At 45.0% G+C, this 13,003-nt stretch overlaps 2 protein-coding genes across 3 annotated transcripts in view; both read left to right on the top strand.

Annotated features, from left to right (window-relative positions):
• Positions 1-9,208, top strand: part of LOC111875006 — a 95,963-nt gene extending 86,755 nt beyond the window's left edge. For both annotated transcript variants that reach the window (XM_023871002.2, XM_033755678.1), the window contains exon 3: positions 7,711-9,208. In XM_023871002.2, coding sequence (XP_023726770.1) covers positions 7,711-9,191 — 1,481 coding nt within the window. In that variant the 3' untranslated portion in view covers positions 9,192-9,208. The remainder of the gene's footprint in view (positions 1-7,710) is intronic.
• The window catches only part of LOC111875008 (transcription factor GATA-4), a 105,136-nt gene continuing 101,332 nt past the window's right edge, over positions 9,200-13,003 (top strand). The window contains exon 1 of the mRNA XM_023871003.2: positions 9,200-9,634. Coding sequence (XP_023726771.1) covers positions 9,474-9,634 — 161 coding nt within the window. The 5' untranslated portion in view covers positions 9,200-9,473. The remainder of the gene's footprint in view (positions 9,635-13,003) is intronic.

The following is a 13,003-nucleotide window of genomic DNA, read 5'->3' as shown; positions in this document are numbered from 1 at the left end:
CAAACAACTCACTCATGGAGCTGAGCCCTTCTTGAGACGCGAACAACTGTGCAGCTACTCAAGAACGTCCCAGCTTTTTATGGAACCCGAAGGTTGATTACCGTGTTCACAAGCGCCAACCTCTGGTCCCTATCCTGAGCCAGATGAATCTAATCCATGCCATCCTATCTCTCTAAGACCCATTTTAATATTGTTCACCCATCTACGTCTTGGTTTTCCTAGTGGTCTTTCCTTTTGGCTCTCCCACCAATATCTTATATGCATTCCTTTTCTCACCTTTCGTGCTACATGCCCTGTCCATCTCATCCTCCTTGACTTGATCATTCTAACTATACTTTGAGAAGAGTACAAGTTATGAAGCTCCTCATTATGCAGTTTTCTCCAACATCCCATCCCTTCGTCTCTCTTCGGTCCAAATGTTCTCCTCAGCACCCTGTTCTCAAACACCCTCTGTCTTTGTGCCTCCCTTAATGTCAGAGACCAACGACAGCTCAGGTAAAAGTAGTTTTAAGTATGCTTCAATTCCTGTTAAGGGCCTAATGTAATCGCTCCCTCCCTTTGCACGGTGTAGAAATTCGAGAGCGGCTCAAGGGATTTTCGTGAAATTTGATATTGGAGAGTTTTACGAAACAATGGCAAGTAGTTTCAGTTTTCATTTAGATAGGACAATTTTATCGACATACGCGTCTTTTTTGCGAGCATCCTCGGCGTACCTCGCTAAAAATTTATCGGAGCGAAATATGTTTCGGACACAAATAGTAGATAAAGAGGAGCGCACAAGCATATGATAATGGCCCCTACTTAACATGTTCAGTACAGCCGTACCGTAGGTCGGTTGTCTAATTAAGGTCTACTGGCCATTCAGCTCGAAGGCGCGAGTTCAGTTCCAGAACCATGTAAGGGGAATTTTTGGTGAAGTTGACAGTTAGAATCATACTTCTTCAGAACAGGCCATTTGCTTACTTTACTTATTTTTTATATCCAGTCATACTTCCTCGGGTGCTTCACCATCATCATCATCATCATCATCATCATCGTTAATTGTGGCATTAAATGGGTGTCAGCAGAGCTTACCAAGACCTTGCTAAGATCGATACAAGGCTCCAGTAAGTAGGATAGCAGACAGTCAGACACCATTCCTGTTCAGTCCATTATTATTCATGACCTGTTTAGGATTAGGCTTGTATGTCCGTTACTAAACCTTCTGCATATTTGATACTTCCAGGGCCTGTCTTTACTTTGAGCTTCACAGATCTCTTCTTCGCGGTAGTTCTCCTTTCAGTTCCTACTTCCTTTCTGGATTGGTATTGGATTTGTTGTTAAGTTTATTAGATCTGTAATNATACGTTCCTCCGAAACGTCGGCCAAAACGAAGAATACACGGCGCCTAAACCCAGAAGACGACTTTCTACTGTAATTAAGTTAATTGCGGATGAAGCTAGGAAACCTGCATTTCGGAATCTACGACGCGAACGGTATTGTTTATCTTTCGGCAAACGAAACCTGGGTTGTTCGAATGTTCTGAATAGCAGGAACTTCCCCAGAAGAAACCGGTCAGCACGAAATTGCGATAACAGCGCCACATTCTCATTACACGTGAAATGAAAGCTGCCTACTCATAACAAAATGGCATTCACAGGAAAACTCACCGGTTAGCGGCAATGAGGAGCAGAAATGAGACCGGCCATTAAAAAAAGGAAGCATTAACATATACTGTAAGCTGGACAGACCGGTCCTATACCACTGCAATGACGAAATGAAGACACATTATCTACTTTGGTGGGCGCCTTCGCCTGGTTATCAGGCTGTTAGGAATATTGGTGACTATGCAAGTGGTTACCGTATCGCAGGCGACAAGAACACAGAACATACTGGCTGAATGGAAAATTTTGTAGACTAGAGATATACAAAAATCAATTTTCACTAATTTTAGCATAGAATGTTTTACACTGTGGAATGTGCAGGGGTTAAACATTATTGTCCTAATAGGCCCATCGCCACTCAGGTAGTCACCAAACAAAATAATCTGGTTAGCTGAACAGTAAAGGATGTGATAGATCGAATAGACGGGACACGTAGCAGGCAAGGAAGAGATGAGAAATACATGCGAGTCCCGAAAATGCAATTTCATTTTGATGCGCTCAACTAATTTAGACGGATTTCAATTAACAGCGCTCTCCTTAATGCGGACTGCTTGCTGACTAATCGAGAAAGGTTGGGAGATGGGTGAGTAGATTGTGTGTGTGTGTGTGTGTGTGTATGAGGAAGATGAATGTTAGGGGAAAAAGGAAAACTCTGTTCGATTTACATAATTTCATCCTCTGCAACGTCTTTTTGGAACACAACTGTTACACAGTCGAAACGTAACTGTACTTAGAAATGGTAATCGACAAATGAGAAACGCAGAAAACCACTTGACGTAGAGGAAGGATAAGAGACTGCAAGGACACGGTAGTGTAGGCCAGTGCGGTTTCTTTTTATAAAATAACACTCTCAGATGTCTTGCTTTGATCGACTAAATTTCATATTTCAGTTTGGACTAAATAATCCATTTTTACGAAGGGAATTTCATTGTTTTCTTAAACAATTCTAGCCAATGACAGAATAGTAACATAATGAGTGATTTTCTTAAAATATGGATTTAATTCTGGGGTACACGGTAGCGTAGTTGGTTGAGGCACTGTACTACAAGCCGGAAGGTCGCGGGTTTGAGTCCCGATGAGATGGTTTTTTTTTTTCAATTGAACTAATCCTTCCAGCCGCACTATGACTCTGGAGTCGACTCAGCCTCTAACAGAAATTAGTACCAGGAATATTCCTGGGGGTAAAGGGCGGCCGGCGCGTAAGGCTGACAACCTTACCGCCATCTGGGAACCGATTGTCTAGATAATTCGGGACCTTCAACGTCTCACAACCCCATGGGCCTTCACGGCCTGTTCCACGGATAACTTTACCTTTTATGGATTTAATTCTATGTCACCGTAGGTGAGTTCAGCTCCTTAGACCGCGTTTTAAGTTCCCACAACAGGCTTAAGTCCAACGACGGGATCGTGTGAACTTGTGAAGAAGGCGACACTAATTATACTTCATGATGAAGTTATGTTTGGTACCGGAGCGGAGAAACACGTAGACCTACAAACTTTGTTGAGGTAATCACTACTCCTGAATTTAGGAGGTAAAGCAACGTGGCAGCCTTGCGAAACATTTCATTTAGGGCGTAGCTTTCGGTTTTACACCGATAACCAATGAAGTACTGGGATCAGGAATACCAACATGTAAGAAGACAAGTAATGCTGAACTTGGAACTACGAACAAGTTTGCAGATCAATGAACATTAGGCGTAACCTTCGCCCTGTAATTCAGCAATTACAGTCTTGGCGAAACCGCAAAACTTTGAGGTTTACTAGCGCCTCTCTGACAAATCCGACGTAGACGGAGTCAGAATTTCTAATTATCTAGGTATGCTGCAGGTTGGAGGTCGCGGGATCGAATCCCGATGAGGTCACCTAATACTTCCAGTCGCATTATGGCCCTGGGTGTCGGCTCAGCCTCTAACAGAAATGATTACCAGAAACCTTCTGGGGAGGGGGGTAAAGGGCGGCCGATTCATAAGGCTGACAAACTTATCTCCATTTGTGAGCCGATTGTCTGCAAGATGTGGGAGCCTCGACGTCTCACAACCCTGTGGGCCTTCACGGCCTGTTACAGGGATAGCTTTACCTTACCTTTACCTAGGTCTCGTACGCCTGTCTTCTTCTCATAATTAAATGACTAATAATTATACGCCGACAACTGCAGCAGAAACAGTAACATATTTCGGTATCCTGTTGCATATAATTGTCACTTACGTGTTTTCCACCGCCTGGTAATACAGTGATAGTGGAAAACAAGAGAAGGGAGTGTGACACTGAGGTAAGAGGCTCACAGACATTACAGGGGGGGGGGGGGAAAAAAAGTGCATTACAGGGCGGTGGAGAACAAAACGCACACAAATAGAATACAGAAACACGGCGATTAATATCGTTTGGAGGACCGCATCTGTGGTCTAGTGTTCAGAGTTCCTGGCTACAGATCCAGAGGTCCCGGGTTCGATTCCCGGCTCTACCAGAGTTTCTGAGAAGTAGTGGGTCTGGAACGGGGTCCACTTAGCTCCGTGAGGATAATTGAAGAGCTCGTTCAAGGAAATAGTGGGTCCGGTCTAGAAAACCAAATTTAACGGCCTTGGGGATTCGTTGCGCTGACCACGCGGCACCCCATATCCGCTAAAGTTGGCACTAACTTCGCCGACAAGCTGCGGTAGCTCGGTCGGTATAGTCCTTTTGCTGACTACAGGTCAGGGAGTTTGTTTTCTTATGATCATAAGAACATTAATACAAATAATAATCCATGTGAACCATATTTACAGTGCACTTAGTAAAGAAGGTTATAGCTACTAACTCAGAAGAATTCGATCCTATGACCATCTGGTTACAACTTAAGCACGAAACCCATTGTCTAAAGTAATACACTTTATTAGGGATGCTTGGTAGAATGTGCCGTGAAGTTGTCCATGTGCGTAACTAACTAAGCACTGCGGCAAGACGTATGGGGGAGTGGATGTATAGGTCCACGTATTCTTGACCTCTGCACTAGTTGTAGGTGAGTGGTCAGCTTCACGCCCCGGATAATTTATTTCCCAGTACCCATTGGCCATTCGGCCCATATTCAGTCGCTGTACCGATCGAGCTGTCCTGTCTCCTGATGTGACACATTAAAAATAGGTTGTATGTAGCCTGCACGCCTGCTCTGTAAACCAAGTTAAGCTCCGGAAATTTCATCGTGAATATTTGAGGAATTATTTACAGGAGGAATAATTTCTGGCTCTTGCGAACTAACTGCAGTGTGATAATATTAGTAACATTAGGCTCATTTCTGTTCTAGCTGCTCTGCACAAGCCTACGTGTCTGTGTGCTTACTAGCTCAATATGGGATAAGTTACGTAGAACGTATTTAAGCCAAATATTACTTTCTTCAGCTCTAATGATCTTGCACGACCCCCAGAGTTGTGGAACTGTGAAATATGGTCATGAGTCCCGCGGGACTCGGAACCAAGAATGACTTCGGTGGCGAGGGCCAGCAGCAATTTACCCGACCAGATCTGACCGCAGGCCCTATGCTTGTTCTAGTTATTAAACTTAGTTATAGTGTGTTTAACGACGCTGTCAGTAGCTCAGAATGGGCCTAGAGTCAGTAGGCTTATAGTAGCTAAATTATGCAGGGATTAATGAATAATAAACTGGAGAGGCAGGATAGCCAGTTTCCGGGCCGAGATTTGAACTCGAGACCACACGAATATTCTAAGCAGAAATGGTGTTCATTCTACCTTGACGTCCGATGCCCTGTACACTTCGATAAGTTCTGCAGCTGGAGGACAGTGAGAAGGGTCACGCGAAGTGGAATTTCTGCTCTTCAGTACGACAAACTTTATTGTCTGGAAAAGTCCAGCCAAAATGGTTGTATAATAAATAAGCAAAAAAGGTGAGGGTAGAGTTGTCCCTGTGCGTAACTAATTAAGCACTACGCCATGAAGGCGTATGGGGGAGTGGATGTATAGAGCCACATTTTCTTGACATCGGCACTAGCTGGAGGTGAGTGGTCAGCTTCACGCCCCTGCCGCTTTATCCCTGGAGAAAGAGCTCCCGATACCCATTGGATAGGAGGTTCGGTGGACCCCAGAGCCGGTCTGGACGACATGGAGAAGAGAAAATTTTTGACCCCACAGGTACTCGAACTCCGACCTCCGACCTCTCGGTCGTCCAGCCCGTAACCAGTCGCTATACCGACTGCGCTATTCCGGCTCAATTTTAAACAGGATCCTCTTTATTTCGAAAATAATGTTGGTTAGCAATAAACTGAAGTCTGGCCCGTGTTCTGTTTTAGAACTAAAATCTGCAGTAACTTACATGATGGCCGCGCCATAGCTCAAGCGGTTAGTCGCTGGCTTCTCACTGCGGGGGCTCGGGTTCGATCCCTGGGTCTGGTCAAGTGGGATTTGTGGTGGACAAAGTGGCGCTGGAGCAGGTTTTCTGCGAGTATTTCGGTTTCCCTTGCCAATCTTCATTCCACCAATTGCTCCACAAGCACCCTCACCTATCATCTGGGGCTGGTACAATAGGCCAGAAGTGGCCGCAGTAGAAGGGACTTAGCCCCACCCCACTAGTATAAAAAAACTTACATGATTGTTTTATAGCAGTTGTTTTTGTGAACATATTAAGTGGGTCTCTTGTCACCACGGCACGGCGCGTCCTCGCATTGCGAATGGAGGAGACGGCCTCCAGATATGGAGAGCAACTGAGAGTATACTGAATAAGCAATCGCGGACAGCCGACAAGGAGTGAACCTCACTTCCTTCGTTACGAAATGACCTCGGACGACTCGGACGGATTCTTTGGAACGACGTACGCGACGGAAAACGGACACGAAGTTTGGCACATGGAGTGTAAGGGGTGTCTACAGCGCAGGTTCACTGAAAACAATTCCAAGAGAAATACGTACACGTACATTAGGGAGGTGGGATGGAGTGGTATGGACTGGATTCATCTGGCTCAGGAGGGTTTTTGTGAACATGGTAATGAACGTTCGGGTTCCATGAAGTGTTGGATCTTTATTGAGTAGCTAAGCGACTGGCGGCTTCTCAAGGACTCAGTTCCATGGAATGAGTGAGTGAGTGTGTTACTTGCTTCGTAAACGCAGCGTATGTACGTGTATATTGAATTGCTCCAAGCTGCGGCAATTCGACAAACGTTTTCCGTAGTTCTGGGCGCAGAAATACGTAAAATACGCATGTGTTAAACGTTGTAGGCCTATTGGATTATTCAGCTAACTTCATGGAGTCGAGTCCTTCTTGAGACATTGATAGTCGCTCAGCTGGTCAAGAAATTACTCTCTTGGAATTGGAATCATTACCGTTCACAAAAGCCAGTTTTTGAATCCCGTCCTGATTAACACGAATCCAATCCCATATCCTTACATTCTATTATTGAAAATATTGTTAACTATTATCCTTCCATCTGCATCTAGGTCTCGGAAGTGATTTTTTCCGTAAGGTCTAACGATTTCCGTTTCAATGCGTGTCAGATCTTCCCATATGTGCAACATGTCCGTTCATCTCCCCCTCGTGTGAACTACACAACCTAATAGTACTTTATATAGCAGGCATGTCCAACTTCAAACAGATTGTTATCGACTTTTTAGTGTCAAAACTGCCAGTGATCTACCACCCCCTATCTACCACCTCCTATCGCCTTACCTCGCTTGAAGCAAAAATATTCGTAAAAATAACGCGACACATGATGTCTGTTGTAAAAGCAACATACATTGAAAGTACAGACTACTTTAATACGTGTTTTCCTTTCAAAATCTAAATATAATCACGTTATATTACAAGTAAATTTACATGCTTTTCACGTATATGCTTTTCCTTATAGGCCTATGAGATCACCAAAAATCGTCCCGCGATCGACGCGTTGGACATGCCTGGTATATACGAAGCTCCTCATTACGTAAATTTCTCAAGTATCTTGTCCCTTCCTTTCTTTCGGGTCTAACTGTAGAATAATTGAATAGAAATATCAGTTTTTAATCAATCAGCGTCCTTGAAACGATAAAGAGCTACTAGTATAGTTGTAATCACTTAACATTGTAAAAAAATAACGCTACTATTTCCCGCAGGCTTAGCGGCTGCAATGGAATACGTCTCGGCCGAGCACACGTCAGGCTTCAAAGTCCTACCGCCCGATGTCGCCACTGAGAACGCTGCCCTCACATCTTGTGACCCCTCTCAACAACACAACGAATCCGAATTCGAAAATGGCGAATCACTGGTTGTAGCTCCTCCTATTTCGAGATCCCCAGAAGCGGACAGTGGCTCTGAAACGGCAACTCGCGCATGCGTGAGCGAACCAGCACCTCCCACCACCACCGGCATCACAGCTGTCTGTAACAGCATTTCCCCAAACTACTGCCCCGTCGATTACCATACCAACAATGGTTACAGCGGCAAGTTACAGGACCAGGCAATAGAGGACGCCACTGCAGCGGAGGGGGAAGTAGAAGACCGCGAAGAAGTGGTGGATCCCTACCGCAGCAACACCAGCACAGATCAAGACAACCACCACAATGATAATGGTCTTTTAGCATTAGGGGGAGGCGTGACGAGTACTAGGAAGAGCGGCGTTAACCACCACCAGAACATTGTCCTCCAGGGCGAAGAGGGAGAACTCGTGAGTCTAGAAAAAAGGCGCTGCGTTAGGCTTAGAGAAGACACATTGTCTATCAGTGACAGCGATCGGCATCGAACAGGAGCGGGGAGCAGCGCACATCAGCAACAGGGTGTTACGGAAGCTGAGTCGCGTGTACCGTACTTGGACTTGAGAGTGATTCAGCAGCAGGGCCGATTTGTGAGTATCGAGACGACCAGCGATAGCCGCCTGCAAAACATTACTGATACAGCACTTTACGACCGAGAGGGTGTGAAGCAGGCAGCAGGGGGCGGTAGCAGATATCATCTCGAGCAATTGACAGCCGGACCCAACAATAATGACATGCCGTATTCCGCAACCACTTCGCCCCCAAATAATCTGGAAGACTTGTGCATGAGGCAACAGCAGCAGCATCTTGTTGAGAATTCATCAGAACACGGCGCCTCCGGAAACGTCGTGCTCACCGCTCAGCCACATCACAGTTTTCAGCTCCACGGTCAGGGAATGAGGATTCGCAACGATGCACTTCCTTTTGGAGCGTTATTTCCTCATTTGACCACAAATAAAATACTTACAGAGCAACATTTCAGCACTGCATCACAGGTACTATCGTTTGGTATACAAGACAACCATCAAAATAGAGACACCGAAGATATTATCGATAAAACTCGAAGCCATCACCAACACCATAATCAGATTAATGGTATTGATGACGTAATTCATGCGTCATTAAAACCGGAAGAAGAGGTTAATTCTCACGATTCAAGAAGCGAACGAAGCCACCATCAGCCTCCCCAACAGTATTTACTGAGCAGAGCGGGCTCGTCACCACAGCACCCAGACCAAGAGGAATATCTGCAGAGACACCAAGAATCGTCACCAGAACCCAGACGCAGCGCGTCACCAACAGACCATCACTTGCAGCATCACAGCAACGTGATACTGAGATGATGTCTGGTTCATAACAGTGGTGGAGGGGGCGGTGGAGGGGGAAGGACGCCGTTACTAGGTAACAGCAATCTCTCATCAGGTACAGCCAGTGCCGGCAACAACAGCAGCGGTAACACAACTTCTTTCACGCATCTAACAACTCTCCAACCATCTTCGTCGTCAACGCCGTCGCCTCTGGCACTTGGAGGAAATACGACGGCGGAAGACGGCGGTGGTGGCAGCGGAAGTGTATTGCAACAGTTGAGTCCTGCAGCGGACGACGAGAGGAACGAACATAGAGGAATGTACGCGACGACACCCACCTCGACACTTGAACATCACCACCATCAGCATCACCATCACCTGTCCGGGATTCATCACTCCGCGGGATTCCATCCGCACGACGCAGTCGCTGTCAGCAGTGGCTCGGCGCTTATGCCCTCTCCGGCTACCAATCTCACAAGGTAGGACTGTCGTCTTATATAGCCTACCTTTAGCAGCTTTTCACTTATCTTAGAGGGTCCGTGTTTATCAGTGTTCCAGCACATGATGTTCTGTATTTGAGTGGATACACATACAGGGAGGTCCAATTAATTTTGGACATGCCTGTTGCTATTATGAATTGTTCTTCTTACTAATTAGGATGATCAGTTAAAGTAGGAACGGGTGGGATATGTAGCACGCAAAGCGAGACGGTGAGAAATGTTTATAGGCTTAATAATTGTAATCGGAAAGAACAGATCTTGGGAGATGTACGTGTAGACAGGAGGATAATATTAAAATTGATTTCATATAAATGGCGTGGTGTCTGGATTAGGTTCAGCTTGCTCGGGATAGGATCTTGTTGCGAGCTGTTACGGTAATAAACCATCTAGTTCAATAAAATGTGAGTCACTTTGTGACAGACTGAGGGATAATCAGCTTCTGAGGAAAGATTCTTCACGGAGTCAACAGGAGAATCAGCTGTTGCTTATATAAATTAAACTAAATAGTAATAATAATAATAATAATAATACGGAGTGTGCGCTGTTTTATATGATGGGCAATTCAGCGTCCCATGTCATTGTCCTGGACACTATAAACATATATTTTTTTTTTGTGCATACGTGATTTGAGAGCATTTCCGAATGTTCTAGTTGTATGCCAGGCCTACTTTAGGAGTGACATTCACTCTGGCTCCTGGACACGTTCGTGGTGCTATAGCACACGTAAATCTTACATACTCGTACGTTTTCGATTGCAGCAGAAAACAAGCCCAAAATCTCTTAAAGCCTTGGTAAAATCTTTTAAAATTGAGGTTAAAACTACGTAAATGGCCTGTGTTATTGCTGTAAACCTGATTGTATTAAAATGTTTCTGAAACTTAGGTTTAATTGACAGAATAATGACTCGCAGATATCAGAACCTGATCTCTACTGGGATGAAGACAAGCATAGTAAAGCAATTTCCCCTTCTCCCAAGGACTGTTCACTTTGGCGGACCCTGATCTTTTTTTTTTTTTTAAAGATACTGGCATTTCTACACGCAGCAAGACTCTCTGGATAGTGGACCAACAGGTCCCAGAGTATGAGGAAATACGTGAAAGCGCATAATAAATACTGCGTGTTTCAAGAGACATTTGAACTCGCGATGATGACGCACATGCGACTAGCAGCGTACACTCGGCAATTGTGATAGGATAATTTTATGTGTAAATTTACGCAACGGTAAAGTTACGGAATTTTTCTTTGTCACGTGACACGATGTATTTACCTTTTTATGTTAGGTCTGTTCTCTGGAACCAATGCTAGTGCGTTCGGTTCTGTACGCTTGTATGACATTTCGACTGATGGAGCCCGCACGCAGTTATGAAATTAGGCCTAATATATGTATTAAGAGGTGAGAGTCGTGAGGAGCCGCATATGCGTGAACTGGGTGTAGCAAGAACTCCCGTGTTCACTCCGTTTCCATTAGCTTACCACGAACTTACACTCAAATATCACTAGTCTCTTTGTCGCTCGATATGTGAGTGCAGGCAGTCCATGTGGATGCATGTCAAGGGCTGCTTCAGCTTGTCAGGTAGGCTTAGAATTGAAGTTTATTTTCCGTCACTTAATTTCGAAGTTCACAGATCGCAATTAAGTCCACGATGTTGTAGTTTTAACTCTTAAGTAAATAAAAATCTATTATGGCCCGCTTTCTTATCGCGCAAGTCATTTAAGAGATTATGAAATTACAAAATTACAGATTTGTTGTAAAATTAGATATACAAGAACTCTGTTTATCTTTGAGATTCAGGCTGTTGGTCCGTGTTATGTTAAAAGGCAACGAGAATTTAACTTTTAATTTAAGTATCTGCATGACACGTGTACATAGAGCCGGGATAGCGCAGTCTGTACAGCGCCTGGCTACGGGCTGGACTGCCCAGAGGTCGGGGTTCGAATTCCAGTAAGTGCAAGATATTTCACCTCACGTCGTCCCTCCCCGCCTCATGTTCAGTGGGAACCGGTGGCCCTTTTTTTCAGGGATAAAGCGGCCGGAGCATCAAGCTGACCCCTCACCTCCAATTAGTGCAGAGGCCAAGAATACATGGATCTATACATTCACTCCCCCCATACATCTTCACGGCCTAGTGCATAATTAGCGAAGCACAGGGATAACCTTTTCACGAATTAGTTAAAGTATGTTCTCACGATTGTTATACATAAAAATGTGCCTAAGTGATTGCTAGCGTTAGAAATTGGAAATTATTCAGGAAGAATAGTTTCCCAGAGGAGTCAGATACACCCGTCTTCATCGCCTTAAAGGAAGAACACAGATGGGGGTGTTTCAGAATTAGATGCCAAGGGGAATATTTGGATCCAAGAATGAGGAAATAGGAAACTAGGGAAAATTGCATTGTGAGGAGCTTTATAATCAGTAAGTTGTTCCCCCCCCCCCCTTTGGCACTACAGCCCCAATGGGCCTAGGCCTACCTCCATGAACTTCTCCGAATCAGTAAGTTACTTTTAGCAAATATTATTAACCTCAGAATGCTAGACATGGACGGGAGAATAAATGGGTACCGGAGGCTCTTGGGGGCAAAGCGGCCGGGGCGTGAAGATGACCACTTTCCTCCATCTAGTGCCGAGGGTCAACAATGGTGAAGCAGTGCCTGTAGTCTCGCATAAGTTATCATGCCATGGTGCATAATTAATTAAGCACAGGAACAACTTAAACTTTTTTCTCTTGGGCCCTGGCATCTGATTTTCAGTTTCATGATCATTTTACAGAGGGTAGGACTCATTGGACGAGTGAGCAGCTCGTCGTAAGGCCTGTACCTAAACACATGACAATACAGACACAGAATAAACACTCACACATACCAAACATCCACGTCTTATGTGGGATTCGAACCCACGATCCCGGTTTGAGAACGAGCAAGGACAGTACATGCCTTAGACCGCTCGGCTACCGTGACCGGCAAATTTAACTTTACCTGTACCATACGAACGTAAGAAAGTATGGCTTTAGTTAGGACAGATCTTAGCCCTGTCATAACTGACGTTATGCAGAATGTCAGATTTAAGAGTAGATACGTTCCTGTGCGCTGTTGCGGCAGAGGGGCTGACACTGAATGCCCCGCTCCGGGAGGATACTCCTATCTCGAGACGCTCTGCACGTGAGTAATTAGGCCTACGTTATAAATCGTGTCAGTAATATTATTAGCTTTATTCTAATTCTTTAGCCGGTCACGGTAGCCAAGCGGTCTAAGGCATGTACTGTCTTCGCTCGCTTGGAAACAGGGATCGTGGGTTCGAATCCCACTCAGGGCATGGATGTTTAGTTTGTGTGTGTGCGTTTTTCTGTGTTTG

The sequence above is a fragment of the Cryptotermes secundus genome, unplaced genomic scaffold (assembly GCF_002891405.2).
Source record: "Cryptotermes secundus unplaced genomic scaffold, Csec_1.0 scaffold973, whole genome shotgun sequence".
Classification (NCBI taxonomy): domain Eukaryota; kingdom Metazoa; phylum Arthropoda; class Insecta; order Blattodea; family Kalotermitidae; genus Cryptotermes; species Cryptotermes secundus.
This window is presented reverse-complemented; position numbering and strand designations above follow the sequence as displayed.